A 19,434-nucleotide genomic window follows, 5' to 3' on the forward strand; every position below is an offset into this window, starting at 1 on the left:
CGGACCGGAGTATGTGGCGATGGTTGGGGCCCGCTCCAAGGTAGGCGCTAGTTTTCTTTTCGATCTCAGTATCTACTCTCTGTGATGTTTCAATGTGACCCTGCATATAGCTGTCGGTTCTGGCAGGGGCCAGGGCGCGGCGATGGTTGGGGCCCGCTTCAATCTTGTAGGTATGGCTTGAATATGAGAAACTCTTCCATGATTGCAGTTTTTGATCTGGGTGTGGTGGAAGAGTGTGTTTTGTAGACTGTGTCTCGGCCGCACGTTCGGACGAGAATCGCAGAAGGGTGAAGATGATGATAGGAAGCTGCACTCATTTACATCCAGGATTGTAAGGGGGTATTTTTAACACCTTAAGAATCAGAAAGCATTGGACTTGTGGAAACAGGAACTCATGAAGTTTTGAGAACCATCCCCTTCGAAAGGAGGCAGCTAGGGAGCGCCGCGTGTATTTGGGGGATTAGGGACTTATTCTCATCCCGTCGTGGGACCGCAATATCATCACCAACATCCTCCCGTCCTAGGTCCATCCGACCCTCGTCCGTCGATCTCTTCCTAAAGCGGGTACATGGTCTCCATCAATCTCCTCCATTCCTCCTTGATCTTATGAAATTTCTCCGCAAACTCAAATAGCTTACCAGCTAGGCATGCTTCATGCAAATCCAGCGGATCTGCCTGCTGCAGCAACTGCTTGTATATCTCCATCAACGTACACGTCTCCTCGAAGTTCCGACAATTCTTGAATCCGTAATCAAATCGGATAGATGCGTCAGGCGGATATTCGGTAGGTTGACTGATGGCGAGGAATTGTTTCAAGCCCCACACCGACTTATGCGGTCCGGACGGTGGGACTGAGAGAAAAGACTCGAGATGTCGGAACGAGGGCCCTTTCAAGCCATGGGAATCCATGAGCTTGATGAGGGAGCCTGACTCTCGTACGCCCGCCAAAATTCCGTGAAGGTAGCTGTTGTATTACTGTCGTTTAACCCAACATCGTGGAAGAGCTTATCACCGATAAGAAGGCGTCCATATATCCCTCCAAGCGCCCGTTCTTCGTATTCGCCTTGGCATGTGCAGAAGCCGAAGGTATACTAGTTCTCTTCAATGGGGTTTGGATGCCCCATGTGCAGCACCTCTGCCAGCATAATGTAGCACGCGGCTTTGGCGTCCGGTTTCAATTCTTGCGGCTTCTTGCCCTGGTCTTCGGGGTCCAGGTATGTACACGCTTGGTCGAAGAACGTGGTGATCATGCTTTCCGCTGCCTCCTTGCCGGATATGGGACTCTCAAGGATGTGGGTGTGCTTCAAGAACCAGGGAAAGTAGCCGCCGCGGGAGGCTTCAGGGATGCGGTAGTAGAAGGCCTTGATGTTAGCGATGAGGGTACCTTCGGTGCGCCATTTGTGGAGGTCCTCCGCGGTCACCTCTCCTAAGAGATAGAGGCCTTGGTAAAGCCCTAGAAGTTTGGATCGGTCCGCGAAAGATGGGAGATGGCTGAAGCCGAAGTCTTCGAAAACTTCTGTGTCTGCGTCGGTGGGGAGCTCGTCTCGGACGAGAAATCTCCACAGGAAGTCGGCGGATGTGAGAGGACGCCTGGCGCAGGTGAAGAGATGATATCCGGATCTTTTCTGTTCACATAATTCACTGCAATAGAAATCTTTGTTGCAAACGCTGCATTTTCGGGAGGTCGTTCTATCGCAGTGCCGACATTCGCCCAACTCCTCGTCAAGCTCTTGATGATACCCTAGCCAGGTATCTTCTGATAACGACGTCGTTGTCGGCATATGGGAAATGGACTGAGTTTCCTCAAGCGTCATCCTGTCTCTATGGTCAGCTTTGAAGCACGACTGCTCTCTACTCGGCAACTCGACGGGGCCTGTGTGTTTGCTTACCTTTTGAACGCTTCAGCAACTCGTTTTTGCTCGGATTCTAACCTCCATCGCTCGACATCCGATTCTCGTCGTGAGTGCTTCGCCGCCGAAGGAAAAACACTACTTCCGCCAATAGCAGAGGTTTTGGCTGGAAGCACATTTCTCTTTATAGCAGACTTCAGTTCCCTTTTGATGTCCTTCTGTACCTGTACTAAAGCTTTGCCTATTTGATCTGCTTGTCCCGGTCGAAGTTCGGCTACCTCAGGCAGACTCCATGATTTGAAGAGACGCCCATGGCAGCCCCTCGTAGCAAACTTCCCATGGGCTTTGAGTAATCGAGCACAGGCGAAGCAACTATACTTGCTACATCCAAAGTATGGTAGTATCGTATGAATTGACGGCTCGTTGCGGGACAGAAAAAGGAGCAGTTGGACTTCGCAGTGTGTGTTAAGTCTCTGCTTTTGTCGGATAGTGAATTCTTTTCCAGCTTTCTTTACGTTACATTTGTTGAGTAGCACGCTCCCGATGGTGTCACCATCTAGGCTGAGGTTTAGGATGCCGAACGTCTGCTTCAAGTTCAGAGAGCATTTGGGCGATGCGATCGATGTCGAGTCGCGAGGCAGGAGAATAATGGTGACTTCGTTGAAGCTCGGGAAAGCGAGCGCAGTCTCTCCGAACTTCTCAAACGTGACTCGGAGTCTAGCGAGCAGAGAGATGTCCATCCAGAGCTTCTTCGTTTTTGAAGTAGCACCTGGAGAGCTGTACAGTGCTTCCCCGGTTCTCTTCCTCATTCGCAATTCGTATGCCGATGTGGCAATCTTGCTGTATTGGTCAGTTGTAGACTGTCCCGTCTTTGCGACGTCAAAGAGCAGCTGCCGAAAGTCTAAGAGCTCATTCTCCAAGGTCGTATGGTTTCCAATCGACATACTGTTACCCAGAGCTTTGAAATCAGCTCTCAAACTAGGGATAGAGTCACCCTGGATACGATCTTGATGATATGCAAGCATCTCATTCCAGAGCTCTTTCTTGACAGCTTCCTCCCCCAAGCCTGCAAACGTAAATATCGCTGTCTTCTCCGAAGTGGTTATTGGATACATTGCTTACCCTGGCTACCGGACAACCTCCCCAGCAGCTTGCCCAACCTATCATAAACTGGTCTCTCTAGCTCCGGAAACCCCTCATTCCGCGCAATCCATAAAGTCACACTATCCTCCGACTCTTTCATGGCTGTGGCTACAACAGCCCTCCCACCTTTTCTATTCGCAGCGAATTCGGCGAGACAGTCCAAAAACTTCTTCTTAAGCCTGTCGTGCCCGGAATACGCTATCTAATGAGCATTTGCAGTGTCAACGCTAGCTGTATCTGACTCGTCGTCGTAGTACTCTTCCAGTACATCGTCGGGCAGCCAAGCCTCTTCGACTTGCCCGCCATTCCTAAGGGAGAGAAGATTGGCGAGAGCAGTGAAGTGAGCTTTGTCAAGACCTGGGAAACTCCAGTCGAAGGTCTCACTCATGATGGTGAGATGAATGTGAGCTTACTTCGATGATTTGCTAATAATGGAGTAGAACGTCCATCTGTGGGCTCGAGGCTGTGCTTGCGGCGAGGTGTGCTGGCAGCCTTGGAGGTTACACAAGTTAGTCAGCACCATGCATCAATGTGTGTGCTGAGTGCAAAAGATATACACACGGTTCTCTCAAGACTTACCTCCTGGGAACACCATCCCGATACTGCTCTAAAAGCATCATGCCATTACCCGAACGCTATAGATTAGGTCGGAATGATCTGAAGGAGAAGTCATCAGCAGCACCAGGCATAGCGGCTTCATCACCCCTCACCCATATCCAAACTCATCCTTTCCTATCCAGAAGTACGCTCTCCACAAAACGGCAACTCTCACCACCTAGAAGCTTTGAGCATTAGACATGTGTCTGCGGCCCTGAAACCGCAGAACCTCCCACCTCGCCTCGACTCTTCTCTTTAAAGCTCTGTTTTTCCCTCACAACAACGGCCTCAATACCCACCCTCTAGACCTCCCTTCCCAACCCCAGGCCCCAAATCACATCCCCCATCCCCATCCTCGAAGACGAAAAGCACAGAACCGTATCAATCTCGCACGCCGACCCCTTCCAAACTCCACCGCTTTCCCACAGACAGTGACTCTGTTAAACGCTACTTCTTACTACCTTCCACAGTTCCGCAGGCCTCGTCACAACTCACAACGTGCAGGCGTAATCTGCGTACCGCGTACCCCTCATCCAGCTACAACAACCGTACTCACCGAAGGGCGTCTATAATATTTTCCGGGTTCGAGGATGCTACCTCATGATCAATAAGGTCAGCGTGTGGCAGTGGAGTGTTGAAAGGTACTTTTGCAGGAGACTTACACAATTGTATCACCAGGGGGGTGGGGGGGGGGAGGGTCAGTGGGGGCTCTCAGCTGGCGAAGGAGCCGCCGGATCCGAAGAAGTGGAAGGGAAAACGCTTGCGGCGGATCGGGGGATTGGTTTGGAAGCGTCAAGAGGGGCGAGGATTGGAAATCAGTCGCTTGAGTTTTCATGCTTCAAGACACGCCAAACCGAAACAATGGGAAACAGAGAAGGAAATGAGGGAAAGGTGCGAGAGAACAAACGACGAAAGACGTGCTAGCTACTTCATATCGCCTAGGCCGGGCAATGTCTTTAGTATTCCGGCTAGTACTTATAATACAGCACAACCATCCCAAACGCCGGATCCAAACCCCTGTGAGCAGCGCACGCACTGTGCCTCCTGGAGGAAGGAGGAGGCTAGTGTCGCTCCATCCACGCACCCTATACATAAACACCCATACGCCGTGGGATATCCCCTCAAACAAACCAGGCATCAGCCAGCCCGAGCTAGATCCCAAACACCGTACTCCGGAGTGATGACATAGACACCCACCACCCTATCCGCCGCCCTTACCATCTGTTGCCTTCTCTTTCCCCTTCCCCACCGGGGTACTGGCGGTTCCACCTATGCTGTCTCTATCCCTACGCACCCGCCTCCGCTTCCGCGCATGTGCTCTCAACGCCTCTTCCGTCAGATACTCCGGCGGTAGCGCAAACTCCTCTTCCTGCGGTTCCGGCAACGGCTGTCCAAACGCTGTCACGTTCCGCCCGTGGCGACTCTTCCCTAAAGCCGCCTCCCGCAGATGCGGCTTCGCGTAAAAGCTCGTAAAGGGCTTTGGCGGTTCAAGAGGTGGTGGTGGTAGTAGGATAGAAGAATTCTGATGTGCTGGTCTTCGATTCCGTTTTGGAGGCGGATGTGACGAAGACGCCGTAGCCGCAGCCTCAGTTTGGAGCTGAAGCGCAGCCCATGCGTCAACATCCGTAGGATTAGGGACTGTCCCGCTTTCAGCCGGGCTTTCACCGTCCTCGTTGCTGTTCGCTTCCTCCTCTTCTTCTCTCGCGAGAAGGGCGGCTTCGCGCTCAGATTTCAACCGCTTCTCCTCCTCTTTCCAGATGCGGAATTTATCGACCAGCGCTTTCACTTCTGCTACGAAGTAGTCGCGCTTTGGTTCCCAGTCTTTCCGCTCGCCGTCGGTGACTCCGGTTATGCCCATTACTTTTAGCCAGTCTGGGCCTTGGAGGCCGTCGAGGAGCCTTTCGAGCTGGACTTTCTCGTGCATTGCGCGCTCCTTCTCGATGTTGCGGAGCTGTTTCTCCTTGCGCTCGGCGCGGCGGTGGGCAGTGAAGAAGTGTGCATCGGCGAGGGGGTCTGTGGTAGGCTTCTTAGGCGCATGGCGGTCGCTGGCGGTGTAGTCGACGACTTGGTAGAGGGTGGAGGTGCGGTTGGGCGGTTGTTTACTCGAGGACGCGAGGACGACACCATTCGGAAGCGAGGTAACCGACTTCTTTCGCGCTCTCGTCGGGCTGATTGAGGCCCTGAGAGCTGGTGTCGAGCTAGCATTGCGCGTTTTGGGTGTTTTGAGGGCTTCGTCGACGATGTAGATGAGGGTGTCTGGCTCGAGGAATTCTGCGCGTGTCAGCGTGACGTAGTTCAGATGCAACGCGAAGAGGAGTACCAGGCTGCTTGGGCGCGTCCGCAATGATATCGTCGTAATTGGGGAAGTAGATGCTGAGGTCGCTCTTCAGACGCGATCCACCGTCCTGCGACCTCAGCGTGCGCTTCTCCTGCCCACCGCGTGACGTCGAGGGCACCGCGAGCAGGCTGCCCTCGCCATTGGTCTGCGGCGTGGAGCGGCCAGAGTGTACATCGTCGTCGCGTAGCGGGAGGACGGTCTGTACGCCGTTTGTAGTCTGTAGGAGTTTCGCATGAGGCTGGATTAGGGAGACCTTGGTAGGCGGTTTCGATCGCTCGGTCGGCGCGTCGAGGGAGGGCTGAGGTCGCTTGCGAGCATTGTTGCGCGTGGTGATCAGGACCTGCGCGACCGTGTTGGAGGAGGGCTGCGCCAGCGTCTCTTCAAGCGTCCTTTGCGTTTTGCCCTTGGGCGGGCGTCTGGGCGCCGTGGTGTTGGTGCTGGTGGATAGCGGCGTGGGTGCGTGTGAGTCCGGCGCGGGAGGTTTAGGAACAGATTTCGCGACTCTGCGCGACGATCGAGCCGTTGACCGGGACTCGTCTGTCATGGTTATGTTGTGTTGGACGGGGCATTTTACTGCGACGCCTGCGAGGGACCCGGCAATTGGGGCGTGTTTGGCTTGAAGGGCCCGTTCGGCGATGGGGTCCTTGACGTTAGGGGCTGCCCTCTGCCGAAAGCAGGTGGAGGAAGCTGGAGGCTTCACTGCGTTACAGTGACGATTCACACATGTTCTCATCTATGTCTTCACCTTTCAGCATTCACACCAGATTGTAGCAAGAATTTGCGAGAATTCTACACTGCTAGAGGTGCTGGAATCAACATCACGGCTAGCGGTGACTTTGGAGCGCGATAGAAGCATTGATCAACGTTGGAAGAGGAGGCAAGTTTTCGGCTCCGCCAGCCGCCACCAAAATGAGATGCATAGCAATATTAAATTGAGGTCACGTCTGGTGTGATGTGGACTCGTCTTTTATATATATATACACACACTTTGTTCCGCAGACCACGACTTTACCGACAGTCGACTGTTAGTTTTCATCTGAGACATCCACCCATCTCTGATCGTGCCATCCGATCATCCTGACATGTTGCACAGACTCGTGTTGCACATCAACGTTCAGTAGTCTGTCAGTCTTCCCACTGTGGCGGCATCCATCCAGCCCAATCCAACAGCCACGTTACATTAGAGATTAATCAGAGCTACCTCTCGCTCGCAAGACGGGAGTATTAACTATCGACGGGAAGATTACGAGAAGAGAAACTCCTTGAGCACGGGAGATGCAGAGAACTCGGGGTTGAGCAAGACACAGCTAAAAATAGTCAGCGGGGTGCATCGATATCACTAGCCGCATATCACGGCAACGGCGGCCGAGGGCATGTACTTGAGAAAGTAAGAAAGGCCAGCTTTCCGGCGCTCCAGAAACCTCGGGCGGAAGCGTGCTGTGATCCAATACATTAGATTGGCCCGTTCAGGCAAGTGGAGGGTGAGGGGTGGAGTGAAAGGGTGGCAGCTCGTACAGATGAATTTCTTCGGTGGCAACGGCGGCATGGCAGCGCCGGCATGTGGGAATGTTTTCACCAGCTTGTTGCGCAGGTCGTCGAACTCGGAGTACCTGAGCAGAGTGAGTGGTAGCAACAGAGAAGCAGACGGTGGGCTCTCGACTACCTCTTCATTATCTTCATGGGGCCGCCCTGCAGGTGGTTAGCACGGAGGCGAGTTGCATATACATAGCGTCCGGAATCAAAACGCGCAGAGGGCAGCAGGAGGCCACTCACATCCAGGGTCTCGACGGTGCAGTTCCAGACGACATAGGCGCCCACGCCCGGAGTGGTGCCACTGACGACGACGTAGTCGTCAATCGTCACACGCTTTGCCCACAGGGCCTTGCACTGCTCGGAGCCCTCGTCGGTGTGGTCCTCGAGGGTGATCTGGGCCGACTGGGCCTTGTCGACCGAGACGTTGCTGGTGCTCCTCTGATGCTGCTGCCAATACGGTGGGATCACGATGCCCGCTGGGTCGGAGGACTGGGTCGCGCCATGACCAGCGTGGCGGCTCTGCGGCGGGGTGTCAGAGCCCGCAGACTCCATCCATCAAGTAGGACGCGGCAGTCCGGCTTGTTGCTACTATCTATGCAGCTGCGGGGCGAGAGACGGGTTGTCGAGCGGTGAGAGGGATGTAGAGGTGGTGGAGCGACAAAGAAAGTCACCACCACACCCACGATTGGGGATAGCTGCTTCAAGCTTGTCGCAATGGGGACAAGACCGGCAGACCCTGGAAATATCGATGCACGCCGGGGTGACTCTGACGGCTGAGGCGGCCCGCTGATTGGCCAATTGGTGTTCTCGACAGCCGCACGGCCGCGAAAGGGCGTCGTGCCGAGCAGCATCAAACAGAACAGACATGACCGGCCACTCTCCACCGCGGCGGCCTAGCCCGGAGCGGCCGTGGCGCTCGCATCCAGCCCGCGGTGCGGAGAAAAAGACCACCGGCCGACCATGGCGCGCGCTGAGGCGACTCAAGCCAGCAATTGGAAGCAAGGGTGCGCGATCGATCAAGCGCTCCCCAAGCTCACCTCCCTTTTAAACCCCCAGCCCGCTGCCCTTATCACTGCAACCATTCACCACCACACTCGCTTTGGTGCTTCGACTTGACTTCTGCAGCGACTTCTTCTTCTTCTCCCCGCCTTCCGTCGTTTCAGCAGCTACCCGTATCGTCTTGTAATCACCGCTTCATTCCACTGTCGCTGTCCGTGCCTGTGCTGTCCGTGCCATCGTTGCCAGCAACAGAAGTGAGCTCTTCATTCCTCGACGCCCCGGCAACCACTGCCTTCCAACCCGACTCTCCTGGATCTTTCCGTCTCAACATCTGCTAACAGCACTCTCTAGCTTCAGTAAAAAAAACCCCAACTTCACATTAATACCACCATGCGTTCGACACTTGCCCTCGGCGTCCTCGCCCTAGTCAGCTCTACCTACTCCCAAGAGCAATACTCCATCGACCCCAACTCCGTCAGCCTCTCCCTCAGGCGTGAGTCCATCTTCTACATGTTAGCTGAAACAAACCTAACACCCGACAGAGTTCTGGTGTAACCAGCAAACGAGCGAGTGCCCTCTGATCTGCCTCCAATACCCCGAGAACTCCGCCTCCACCCAGTCCAACACCTGCGACCCCGTAAGCTCAATCTATCGGGAAGCTTCTGCGGGGTCTCGATGCTTAGTGGAGCTCATTGGCAACATTTGATCCTACCGGTTCTCGTATCTAAATAAGATATAGGGATACACCCGTAGCAGATAATGGAGCCGAGGAAGTACCGTGTAGCAGTCTATAGAACCCAGAAGCTTTCCTTGTCTCCGTATCCCAAGCATTGGAGTTCAGTCTCTTCATGAGCTAACATCTCCCAGACCACACTCACGTTCAGCTGCGTCTGTGATAAAGGCGAGACACCAAACATCACCGAGTACTCTCAGACTGTGCCCTTCTACATCTGCCAGGAATGGGGTAACCAGTGCGTCGCTGGCTGTGGACAGGACAACGCTTGCTCCAACGATTGCAGGTTCGTATTTTCCTTTCTTCAACCCTCATCTTGACTTTCTGAGACCTCAATCTAATTCTTTCACAGAGCCAACCACCCCTGCGGCGCCCAGAGCCCCGTCCGAGCCAACAGCAGCACCCTTTCCGCAACCTCCAAGCCCACCGGCACGGGCGCCGCTGCAACGAACGCCCAGACGACTGCCACCGGCGCCGTCTACACCGGTTTCGGCGGAGCTGCAGCCACAAGCACTGGATCTGCGAAGAAGGGTGCTGCTACGACGGCCATGCAAGTCGGAAGCAGTTATGGTCTTGCCGTTGTGTTTGCTGGGCTCTTCGCTGGCTTCGCACTTGTGTTGTAGACAACTACCATCCCCATGTCCGGGATTCGATCTTGCCTTACTCCGAACCACCATCTCAGAGTTTTCCCGTATACAGCCTCCCGCTAGGTCCTCGACATCCACGCCGATACCGATATCACACGATTTAACCCTCTATACCACACTCCCTTCGATGCATACACGGCGAGCGCGTCTACCATTTGATCCAGTTCGTTCCTTCTTTCAAGCGTCCCGGCGGTCCTTATTTCCGGATTTCTGGTCCTATATCACACTTTTTTTTTATTCAACGGGGGACAAAAGGGTCATGTCTTGCATTTTCCAACATTTTCCTGGGACAGAGTAGCTATTTACTTAATTGAAGCAGGGGAGGAAAGGAGAGGATGATAGTGGAAAGTAGGGTTTTCTGCCGAACTATGTCCGGAGATAATAATTCGAGACTGTTATGGTGCATTGGAGCTGTGTTGGTTTTGCGTGAGTGTGATTTCAAATGACTTCCGATATATCCCGCTTATTCTTCCTCGGTATTTCTGATTTGTCTTCTTTTCGTCGCGAGTTGGTACCACGTGATCTACCCTCACTCACGTGCTCCTGACTGAAAGCCTCTCGATTTCTCCTAATAGGTAGTACGATATCCCAATGTGCACCCAAGCAATTTCCTTTCCCGTCCAGGAACCTGAGCTGCTCACGCTCCAGCCTGAGCTGTGGCTGTGCTGGGTGAGCGCATCCTGAGCAGAGACTAAGCGCATCTGAGCCGAGACTGAGCAGCTCGCTGGAACCCATTTTTGGGCCCTGTATTCGATAGGGATGATTGAGACTGGGGTCCTCATCCTGCCTCGGAAGGCCCAGAAATGGGCCCGTAGGCCTGCTAGGTCCCAGTTTCAGGCCCCTAATTCTCGAGTAAACTTACCCTCGATGGATAACAGCCTAAGGCTGATCTGCGCCACTTTATCATCCATGCAAGGGTAGAGCCACGAGTGGCTGATAGGGTTCCCAACGTCCCCTCGAGGTCCAGAGGCTGTACCATTACTAAACAATCTTTAGAATAGTACACAGTAAGGCTCAAGCTAAATAAATTCATAATAGAAGAGTAATAATATAAGCCTAGTATGTTAGAGGTGAGGGCTCTTAAGGTTCTAAAACCACAATTTAATAGAGCGAGGCAAGTGTGAACATAGGTGTCAATTTAGCTCTTCAGATTAGAGAGGACTGTGGTAGAATAAGAAACTCTACCAGCGCACTTTCAATCTTCATTGCTTTGCCAATCCCTCTTTTTCACCTCAGAGAAAATAGCCAAGCCGCGCGCAACAGGTCTTCTCCATCACCACGTCCCGTCACGGCTATCGGCCACCTCTTTGCTCCATCCCCTGGCGGCAAAACGGGTTTAGGAAACGTGAATAATAAAATAGTGACTGGACAGGTCTGTGATCTGGCAAAAATTAGAGGCGTCGGTTATTGTACATAGTGCGGGGTACAAAGCTTAGGGTGTAAGAGAACTATTCGCGGTAAGCTTCGCATATTTTGCATAGTATCCCTACCGAAGTTAGACTCTACATTACCCCACATTATCTTGCGGATTTGGTGCGGATTTGTTGCGGAACTGTGTTTGTTACTGCACTTATAGTGCGTGATCCCACAGTTCAAGAGTTTCGTTAAGTTGGGACGTCAATATTATCGCCCGTCTACAGTTAAAGCTACTCTATTATCGGAGCAGATTAGCATTCCTAATAGCATTACGATTCTGCTCTTCATATCTTCCCCGAATTATATCCATCATGTCGTTAGACGATGTGGATAATGTGTCAGCTATTCCTAAAACAATGAAGGCCGCTGTGTATCACCAGGTATTAAATTTATGCATTTGTAGATATATGCTTGATATGACTATTCACAATAATTCCGTTATATACTGACAATGTTCAACACTAGGCCGGCCATCCTGCTACATTCGACACCGTTCCAGTACCAAGCCCGGGAGAGCGCGAACTCCTCTTGAAGATGCGAGCGACATCGCTCTGTCATTCCGACGTTGGGGTCATATCAGGAGAGTACGGGCCTGGCGTCTTCCCAATCATTGGAGGCCATGAGGCAGTAGGCATTGTCGCGGCGCTCGGCCATGGAGCCTCCTCATATGGCTTTAAGGTCGGTGATGTTGTCGGCGCCACTGCATGGCACGGCGCTTGTCTAGAGTGCTCTGGTTGTAGCTACGGCAAGCAGTACTGTGACACACTTAAAGCCAAGGGTATCAATGCCCCAGGATATTTCGCCGAATATTGCGCCCTTGATGCATCCCTGGCTATTCCGGTCACACCACCTGATGGCGTGCCTCTCGAGCGCTTGGCGCCTGTCTTCTGTGCTGGTATCACAGTGTGGGACGCATTGGAACGCGCCAAAATCAGACCTGCGGAGACAATTGCTATCATCGGGGCTGGAGGTCTAGGCCAGCTTGCTGTTAAGTACGCAGCTGCACTCGGAGCAACTGTTATCGCACTTGATGTGCGGGATGAGCAGCTGGAAGCTTGTAAGGCTCCTGACGGTACAGGTGCTTCGCACATCATCAATACCTCAGGCCTGACAAGCCCCGAGTTGTGCAAGCGCGTGAGGGAGGTGAACGGTGGCAAGCTCTTGAACTGTCTCATAGTCACTACCGGAGCGCTTCCAGCATACGCTGCGAGTTTCCCATTGGTAGCCCCAGAAGGACGAATTATTGCCGTTGGTGTGCCTCCAGGACCAATCCCCGTTAGCGCGGCTTATCTTTCCAGAAACAACATCAGGTGAGTATCTTATGTTATATGAGCAATGTTGTTATTGCACGATATTCCAGCTGACACGAACATAGTTTTATTGGCGCAAAGATTGCTGGAACAGAGTCTGCTATACGATGTCTCGACTTCACTCTTTCTAGAAACCTTCTCCCAAAGATTCATCCTCGACAATTCAAGCTCGAGGACCTTAACGAGATGATCGACTTAATGAAAGCCGGGAAAGTGGAGAATGGCCGGATGGTAGTCTCATTTAAGTAGATTATCACAGGAGTATTGTAAATGCCTTGGACGCACATCGAAACGCTTTTCTAGTAAAATTTTATGGCCCCGAGTGTTTTCTTGACTTTGCTGGTGGGTGCTACATAGCTGACAAACCAGCTCTTCCGCAAGCTGTCGACGTTCCGATTCTGCAGCAGCACTTTCTCTTCACTTGCGTACCTCTCACAAGCCCTCAAAATTCGACAAAATTCCCTCGCATTTACATGCGCTCCAGTAGCGGGCGCATGGCATGGAGGAACGCGAGCGCGAGCTCCTCATCCTCGCCACCGTACGTGTGCCTAAGCAGGCATTTGAGCAAGGAAACGGTAGCAGTATAGCGGGGTGGTGTAACGAATCGTCTATTCTTAACAAAGAGAGGATGACTACGAGTACAGTATCATGGTGGTTTACTTTTGTCTTCAAACGAGGTGATGTATATCAAAGTGAGGATGGAGGTGAAACAATGCATTGAACGAGGTAAGTGATGTATTGGATGAGCATCTATCTAGGCTACGTACGCCGTATATATACTCTGTGTGTGTGGAGGCTTACGTAGCCGTACCGTAGAACTGTGAGGGCTAAGTATAGGAACCGTGTTCTATATCAAGGTAGCCGAGCTAACCGTACCATACTCCGTAGGCTAGCTGGCTAAGAATACGTACTCCGTCACGATGAAATGGAGGGTTTTGCTGAAGATGACACTCATACTCTATCTCACTAATTTTGGTTGGAGATCTCACTAACTTTGGTTGGAGTCAGTCGCTACTCTACCCATCTCTCTTCAACACCCTTCTCAGGACCTCTTCGCTGTGTCTACCCAGGAACACTCTTAGACCTTAGTATTTTCCGAAGATGGTTATCGTCACCATGATAGCCCATGTTCCGCCGCGCCACCCCCCTCTCCAACCCCCTCTCCATGGCCAACATTTGGAGGACGTGTTGATCCCCCCTTTTCCCCCTCGACACCAGACACTACATCCAGCAACACGAAGGTGCTTTTGATTCCCCACATAAGCGCAGTAGTCGACCATTTTTGAACCCCGTAGATGTATTCGGTCTTCCTACTGAGCTGAAAGGTGGACCGACATCCCTCTTTTATACGGAAGAGATGGACACGCCACGTGCTTTACCTACGTGCTCACCTATCAGCTCACCACGCCGGTCATAGGGAGTCTGTTTCGGTCACGCTCTAGTCACGCTTTCTCTTCGCCAGTCATGGGGGGGCTGAGTAATCGACGGCTAGTTTCTGCTGCCGGAAGGTATAAGAGTTCCTCCCTCCGCGATCTGGGTTTCTTTCTTCAGGTAGACGGGGAGAGGAGGAAGTAAAACGTCAAAGGTAGTAGAACTATGGCGTGGTCTGTGGGAGGTGTCAAAAACAGTGAGGCGTCAAGTTATGGGTGGTTGGGGAGCAAAATCTCACAGATTGTAGACCACCATGGTGCCGGTTGGTGGGCTGTGTCAAAAGATCGCTTGGACTGACCCATGGCTGGTGGAGTGGAGGGAGGTTGTTGAAACTAGACGGTCGTGGCATCGGATGGGTCGAGTGGTGGAAGAACCTGGGTGGAGGAACTCTAGGGCACAGTGGTGGTGAGTATCCCCTTCCGTTTATAACCATCTTTATCACATCCAGTAAACAACCGAGAACGCTACTGAACCCAGTCAGCTCTATCAATGGCGTAAGATTCTACCGCCAGCATCTACCAACTGTGAGCGTTGAAAGGAGGCAAAGAGGCCCCGCATCGCCATCTTCTCCTTGGTACAAACGACACCACGTTCGGTACCTTTGTAGGTGCGTATCTGTTGATACTACCCTCCCCAACACACACCACGTCATTGTGTGTGATCCTAAGAGCTGTCGATCCTCCCGACCACAACTCACCCCCTCATCGTGAACATTTTCCACAATGTTGATCTCCCACATCAGTTGACTCTCAAGTACAGTACTTTTGAATTTGAAAGAACGCGATCCCTCCTCTTGCCAGGTTGCAGAATCGAGGAAGGCCGGAGACTTATAGTAAGAGAAAAGGTCTAGGCACATTATTTGCTCAGTCTCGAGGCCGTATACTCTGCTCCCCTAAGACCCTTGCTCCCCTTGTATGCTCCCCTTTCGGTCCGTAGTCACGTGCCGCTGACTAATCCTCCCAATTTTTTTCTCCAGGGGAGTATAAAAGCTGGACGCTTCTTTCTTCATGGTGGTGGTTCGGGAACGAGTGGGGGGAGCAACAACCCTCAGATTGTTCCAACATGGCTGCGGTTGGCGGGTGGTGTCAACATGAAGTGACTGAACGTCTGATGGGCGGTGGGGGTGGAGAGGGGGGGTGTTCAAAAGGACAATCCGAGCGTTCTCATGGGGGGGGCGGGCGGAGGGATTTTCTGAGCACAGGCTCCGAAGAGCATGATGGGAGGGCTCGGATAGAGCTCTGGTGTGATAAAAAAACAAGTCCTTCAGGATCTCATGAAAGAGCTTGGGTGGAGGATGTGTTTGAAAGCGACTACGGAAGAGACTGATGAGAGGACTTGTTGGAGGTGGGCGTTCAATAGTCAATGCCGCAGCATTCAATGGGCGAGTGGGGGGAGTATCCAGTGGGAGGTGATGGTGAGTAGCTTTCTCGCCGCATGCTATCCTCATCCACTAGGTCTAAAGATATTCAACATCATGAACTTCACGTAAAGTCCTCTCGGAGCGATGAAAGACTGTTCACTATATCCGTACCCTAACACTACCCCCTAACCATTGTTAACTCAATGAAGCAGCTCACCACTACCCTCCCACTGCCTCCTCCCCTCCATTGTGACTGCGAGCCCCATGGAATTAACTCACCAGCCACCCTCCAACCCCAATCCCATGGCATCCTGGACTTGCTGATTTTGATCCACAGTCCCACCATTCTTCAATGCTCTGCATGGTTTTACTCCTCCTCCCAGCTCGCACCATGGATCTGTTTTCGTGAGGATTTTGATCTCCCACCCGAGCAGCCATCACGCACGGTGTTTCTTGCTTTTGTTTCCCAGACAGGCCAGGCCCAGCCCAGCCATAGATTCGCGCAGTAAGCGATTTGACTGGGCCGGTTTCCACACTCTTCCTGTCGAGACAGAGAGACAGGTAGAGGAGTGATGGGTTTATATAGGTAGGAGGACGAAAGAAAAGGGTATTAGTAAGAAGCACGTGGTTTGGAGCGTGTCACGTTACTATGAGCTTGATATGACATAGAGGGCGTACGTAGCTAAGCCACTAGCACTAGACAGTATCATTACATAGAAGACCTGTGAACAGCAAAACATCTCAAAAAAAAAGGTTAGTTCACCCACACTCTTCGACTCAAGACGAGGCCCCAAACAGCTTCCTCAACCCCTCTTCTTCTTGTTTTCCTTTTTTCTCTCCTTCATCTCCTTCCTCTCCTTCTCCGCCTTAGCCACCAGAGCTTCTCATGCTGCATACTTGAACATCTCGCGCACCTCTTCATACCTTCTCGCGGAACAATCTAGATACGCGACCGTGCCGATTTTCTGGCGCACTTCTTCCGACCTACTACTTCAGCATACTTGACTGAAAACTGAGCATGATGCGATACGTCCTCAGTGCTCATATCATTAGGACATTATGGCGGGAAAGTGGACCGTCTCTTCGTCTGCAATGCCATGACACTCAGGTTGCAGCACTACAACCTAGGATCAACAACTCATATGCTAGAAGGCTACTCCGAACATCAGCTGTAGAGAACACAGCTGAGATCTCAGCTGTGGAGAGCCCAGCTGAAAACTCAGCTGTGCAGTGTTCAGCTGAACTTACTAGCGCGCCACCCAGGGGTGGCCCCCCTTCCTTCCCCTAGTATATATACAACTAGCTAGACGTCTATAGAAATCAGAGTTCACATCAATTTAACCTGAGTGTTATGAGCCCGGAAAACTCATACGGATCATCGCCTGCATCACCGATCAACGCAAATCAGCAGACGATAGACTCTCGATCCACAATCCTCCACAACCAACCTTGTTATTATTCCATCACGTCTTCCATCACATCATCCACAATGCCAACAGAAAATGTCATTCTATCATCGCCAGCCGCATGGGAATCTTGGATTCAAATCATCCAGGCAAAGGCCGAACGAAGGGAAATCTGGCGCATCATCGACCCATCGGAAACAGATGCGAACGCCGATGAAATGCTTCCAGAACCTTCGAAGCCCGCGCCCCCATCAGCTGACGACAGCACATTCGCCGCGCAAATGACCTGGAAGATGGCATACGATGAATACAAGAACAACAAGGCCCTATTCGACAAGCAAAAGGAATCAATGCAGGACCTACGCATTTTCATCCTACAAACCATAGATGCCAAATACACTACGTACACCTACGGCATCTCATCAGCACGCGATCTACTTGCTAAACTCAAGAAATCCATTGCGCCATCGGATGAAGCACGCCGGCACGAAATCTACAACCTATGGCAGAACCAGAAGCACTTTCCTACTGAACAAACTGTGGAAAGTTGGCTGATGGACTGGGAAACATTGTACAGTGATGCATTAAGGCTACGGCTGCCCGAGGCCGCCGACAACCGTGCCCAAATCGATTTCCTACTGTCCCTGGTGGAAAAACATCCAGAATTCGCAGGCTACTGGCGCCAGGAAATCGCACGCCGAACGGACACGAAGGAATCAGCACCTAGCCTAGCAGACCTAGTCAGCAAGTTCCGAATACAACGGCACGAGACACTAGCAGCGGCGCAGGATTCCCACTCGGCCTACACTACTACGTTGCAGGGCCGGAAAATCAATCCAAAACAGGGGTCCACTGAGGCTACAGAACTCGGGTTGTAACAGCTACAACCTAGGATCAACAACTCATACGGTTCACGGTCACCTACGTACAGACTTGGAGTTGCTGGCATAGTAGCTGCCTACATGCCTAGCCAGTTACAACTTCTACAGAGAGGGGTTGGGGTACGGTGGCCTACCCTGCCTAATGCTGCCTACTGCTGCCTCCAATTAGTGCTTCTGCCTATGCATACAGTCACTTCCTACGTAGTATATAGTTTGGCCTTCGGGCCCCCGAAATAAGACAGAGTTCACATCAATTTTCAACCTGAGTACTCATCCAGCACGTGGAATTTGCAACCACCAGCGCATCTTCCCTCGTGCATATAAGAGGTACCGTGGTCAAGCCTGAATGGGTGAAGCGTTCCGCAAACACCACTCTCAACTCCGCCATGTCGCTACTCTGTGCGTCGGGGTCCCTCAAGCTCGTGCACTTCGATCTCAGTCTCGCTACACTGTTTTCTGTTTTATCGGACCGCGAACTCAACAGCAAGGGAAAAATGGTGATGGACGCCCCAGTCGATGTCGCTTATAGCACAGAATATCTTCGCCAAACCCACGTCGCCATCATCCCGTCAATTCTGGGCCTGAAACTTAGCAGGTCCTTGGAGACGATTCAAATTACCTGGAAGGACTTTGATAAAGCGGCTTGTGCGAACAGCAACCATCGATTCGACTATCTGACAACGAATCGAGATAGGTTGGAGGCCGGCTCAACGCATTTGCTTCGTCGGGCTATGGTGAATTGCAAGGTCGTCGTCAAGCCGGATACCACTATGCCAAAGGCAGAATAGGTAGAGATCGGGAAGCACTTTTCATACAAGCTCTACATAGTAGAGCAAATGCTCAGAGCATCACATTCATGATATCGCAAGACTCTCAAAGATATCAAGGTAGTGCCTTTCGGATTAGCATAGCCTGAATATCAGTGTTGCGAGTAGTTTGATTTGGCGAAGTTCCTCATGGTCTGCCTGCAGTTTCATTACAATGCCACTATAACCAATCGTCCTCAAATGCATTTTGTGGATGCGCTTCGCTTGGCTTCCCTCAGTTCTCTCTCAATTGCCTAAATGAGATATAAGATTTCTCACCGCCAAATATAGTCTCCCGCTTAGATGTTATTGATAACTCGCTCTTCGTTTATTTGCTACAGTACTAAGTCACTGAAACCTGGACACTCTTTCCGCTACAAATTTGCGGGAGGCGCATTCTTGTCGATGTTTCCCACGTACGCCGTTGCTGGATTATGCAAACGGCTAATAGAATGTATTTCTATTTACTTTCCTCCTATAATCTAAGGTTTAAGTTAAAATCATCCTAATAAGTATAAATTTATCTTTAGTAACGCTGCGTAGACGCGGAGGCCCGTTTCTAACCCCCTATATATTAGAACCACAACGCCATAGCATATAAATATTCCAAAGAGTGAAAAGGCGTTATTTAAGGTACAACTTGCAATCTTAGTCCTTCTAGATATTTATTCAGCCTGTTGTGTGGTGGTGGCAGCGTGTAAGCCAGGCTGATTTTGGTGGAGGCAGCGAACCTTGGAACAAAAGTGTACACGTTTCAGTGACGTGAAACTATAGTCCACTGGGCCACCTTAGGAAAATACTTCCGGGTACCCTAAGGCGTACAGAGGCAATGGCTATTGTGAAAGTACAAGGACGAGCTTATTTATCACCCCCCCTTTCTCTAATTATCACCCCCCTTTTCTCTATTCATCACCCCCCTCGATTAGGCCTAGCTCCGGCCCGTATGAATATTGTTCCACCAATCAAACTCACTCGCTTGCCTCC

At 51.8% G+C, this 19,434-nt stretch overlaps 9 protein-coding genes across 9 annotated transcripts; 5 read left to right on the forward strand and 4 right to left on the reverse strand.

The window, feature by feature from the left end:
* Nucleotides 1–399: 399 nt before the first annotated feature.
* BDZ99DRAFT_573630 (uncharacterized protein) lies at nucleotides 400–3,381 on the reverse strand (the record flags this gene model as incomplete). The annotated part of the gene is made up of 5 exons (XM_033728306.1): nucleotides 400–964; nucleotides 1,093–1,815; nucleotides 1,890–2,916; nucleotides 2,973–3,172; nucleotides 3,236–3,381. 5 exons carry the CDS (start codon nucleotides 3,379–3,381, stop codon nucleotides 556–558), a joined length of 2,505 nt encoding a protein of 834 aa, XP_033573904.1. The 3' UTR covers nucleotides 400–555.
* A 1,103-nt stretch (nucleotides 3,382–4,484) lies between these two features.
* BDZ99DRAFT_573631 (uncharacterized protein) lies at nucleotides 4,485–6,473 on the reverse strand (the record flags this gene model as incomplete). The annotated part of the gene is made up of 2 exons (XM_033728307.1): nucleotides 4,485–5,861; nucleotides 5,911–6,473. Coding segments are annotated over 2 exons (1,633 nt in total), but the record flags the coding sequence as incomplete, so codon positions are not given.
* A 384-nt stretch (nucleotides 6,474–6,857) lies between these two features.
* BDZ99DRAFT_88400 (uncharacterized protein) lies at nucleotides 6,858–8,128 on the reverse strand. The gene is made up of 4 exons (XM_033728993.1): nucleotides 7,702–8,128; nucleotides 7,592–7,617; nucleotides 7,444–7,538; nucleotides 6,858–7,106 (listed from the first exon to the last, which is right to left on the reverse strand). The coding sequence occupies exons 1-4, from the start codon at nucleotides 8,011–8,013 to the stop codon at nucleotides 7,054–7,056; spliced, it is 486 nt and encodes a 161-aa protein (XP_033573906.1). The 5' UTR covers nucleotides 8,014–8,128; the 3' UTR covers nucleotides 6,858–7,053.
* A 360-nt stretch (nucleotides 8,129–8,488) lies between these two features.
* BDZ99DRAFT_465694 (uncharacterized protein) lies at nucleotides 8,489–10,194 on the forward strand. Its single transcript, XM_033720609.1, has 5 exons — nucleotides 8,489–8,714; nucleotides 8,812–8,953; nucleotides 9,003–9,097; nucleotides 9,328–9,479; nucleotides 9,546–10,194. The coding sequence occupies exons 2-5, from the start codon at nucleotides 8,851–8,853 to the stop codon at nucleotides 9,814–9,816; spliced, it is 621 nt and encodes a 206-aa protein (XP_033573907.1). The 5' UTR covers nucleotides 8,489–8,714; nucleotides 8,812–8,850; the 3' UTR covers nucleotides 9,817–10,194.
* Nucleotides 10,164–10,858, reverse strand: BDZ99DRAFT_465695 (uncharacterized protein). The gene has a single exon (XM_033720610.1). It carries the CDS (start codon nucleotides 10,573–10,575, stop codon nucleotides 10,279–10,281), a length of 297 nt encoding a protein of 98 aa, XP_033573908.1. The 5' UTR covers nucleotides 10,576–10,858; the 3' UTR covers nucleotides 10,164–10,278.
* Nucleotides 10,859–11,423: 565 nt separating this feature from the next.
* Nucleotides 11,424–12,965, forward strand: BDZ99DRAFT_500965 (GroES-like protein). The gene is made up of 3 exons (XM_033723770.1): nucleotides 11,424–11,636; nucleotides 11,722–12,566; nucleotides 12,632–12,965. Exons 1-3 carry the CDS (start codon nucleotides 11,568–11,570, stop codon nucleotides 12,813–12,815), a joined length of 1,098 nt encoding a protein of 365 aa, XP_033573909.1. The 5' UTR covers nucleotides 11,424–11,567; the 3' UTR covers nucleotides 12,816–12,965.
* A 3,494-nt stretch (nucleotides 12,966–16,459) lies between these two features.
* Nucleotides 16,460–17,768, forward strand: BDZ99DRAFT_465697 (uncharacterized protein). The gene has a single exon (XM_033720611.1). It carries the CDS (start codon nucleotides 16,847–16,849, stop codon nucleotides 17,639–17,641), a length of 795 nt encoding a protein of 264 aa, XP_033573910.1. The 5' UTR covers nucleotides 16,460–16,846; the 3' UTR covers nucleotides 17,642–17,768.
* On the forward strand, nucleotides 17,629–17,912 carry BDZ99DRAFT_465698 (uncharacterized protein). Its single transcript, XM_033720612.1, has one exon. It carries the CDS (start codon nucleotides 17,726–17,728, stop codon nucleotides 17,879–17,881), a length of 156 nt encoding a protein of 51 aa, XP_033573911.1. The 5' UTR covers nucleotides 17,629–17,725; the 3' UTR covers nucleotides 17,882–17,912.
* BDZ99DRAFT_465699 (uncharacterized protein) lies at nucleotides 17,872–18,749 on the forward strand. The gene has a single exon (XM_033720613.1). It carries the CDS (start codon nucleotides 18,031–18,033, stop codon nucleotides 18,430–18,432), a length of 402 nt encoding a protein of 133 aa, XP_033573912.1. The 5' UTR covers nucleotides 17,872–18,030; the 3' UTR covers nucleotides 18,433–18,749.
* Nucleotides 18,750–19,434: the final 685 nt, after the last annotated feature.

This window comes from Mytilinidion resinicola (genome assembly GCF_010093595.1).
Source record: "Mytilinidion resinicola strain CBS 304.34 unplaced genomic scaffold BDZ99scaffold_15, whole genome shotgun sequence".
Lineage (NCBI taxonomy): Eukaryota > Fungi > Ascomycota > Dothideomycetes > Mytilinidiales > Mytilinidiaceae > Mytilinidion > Mytilinidion resinicola.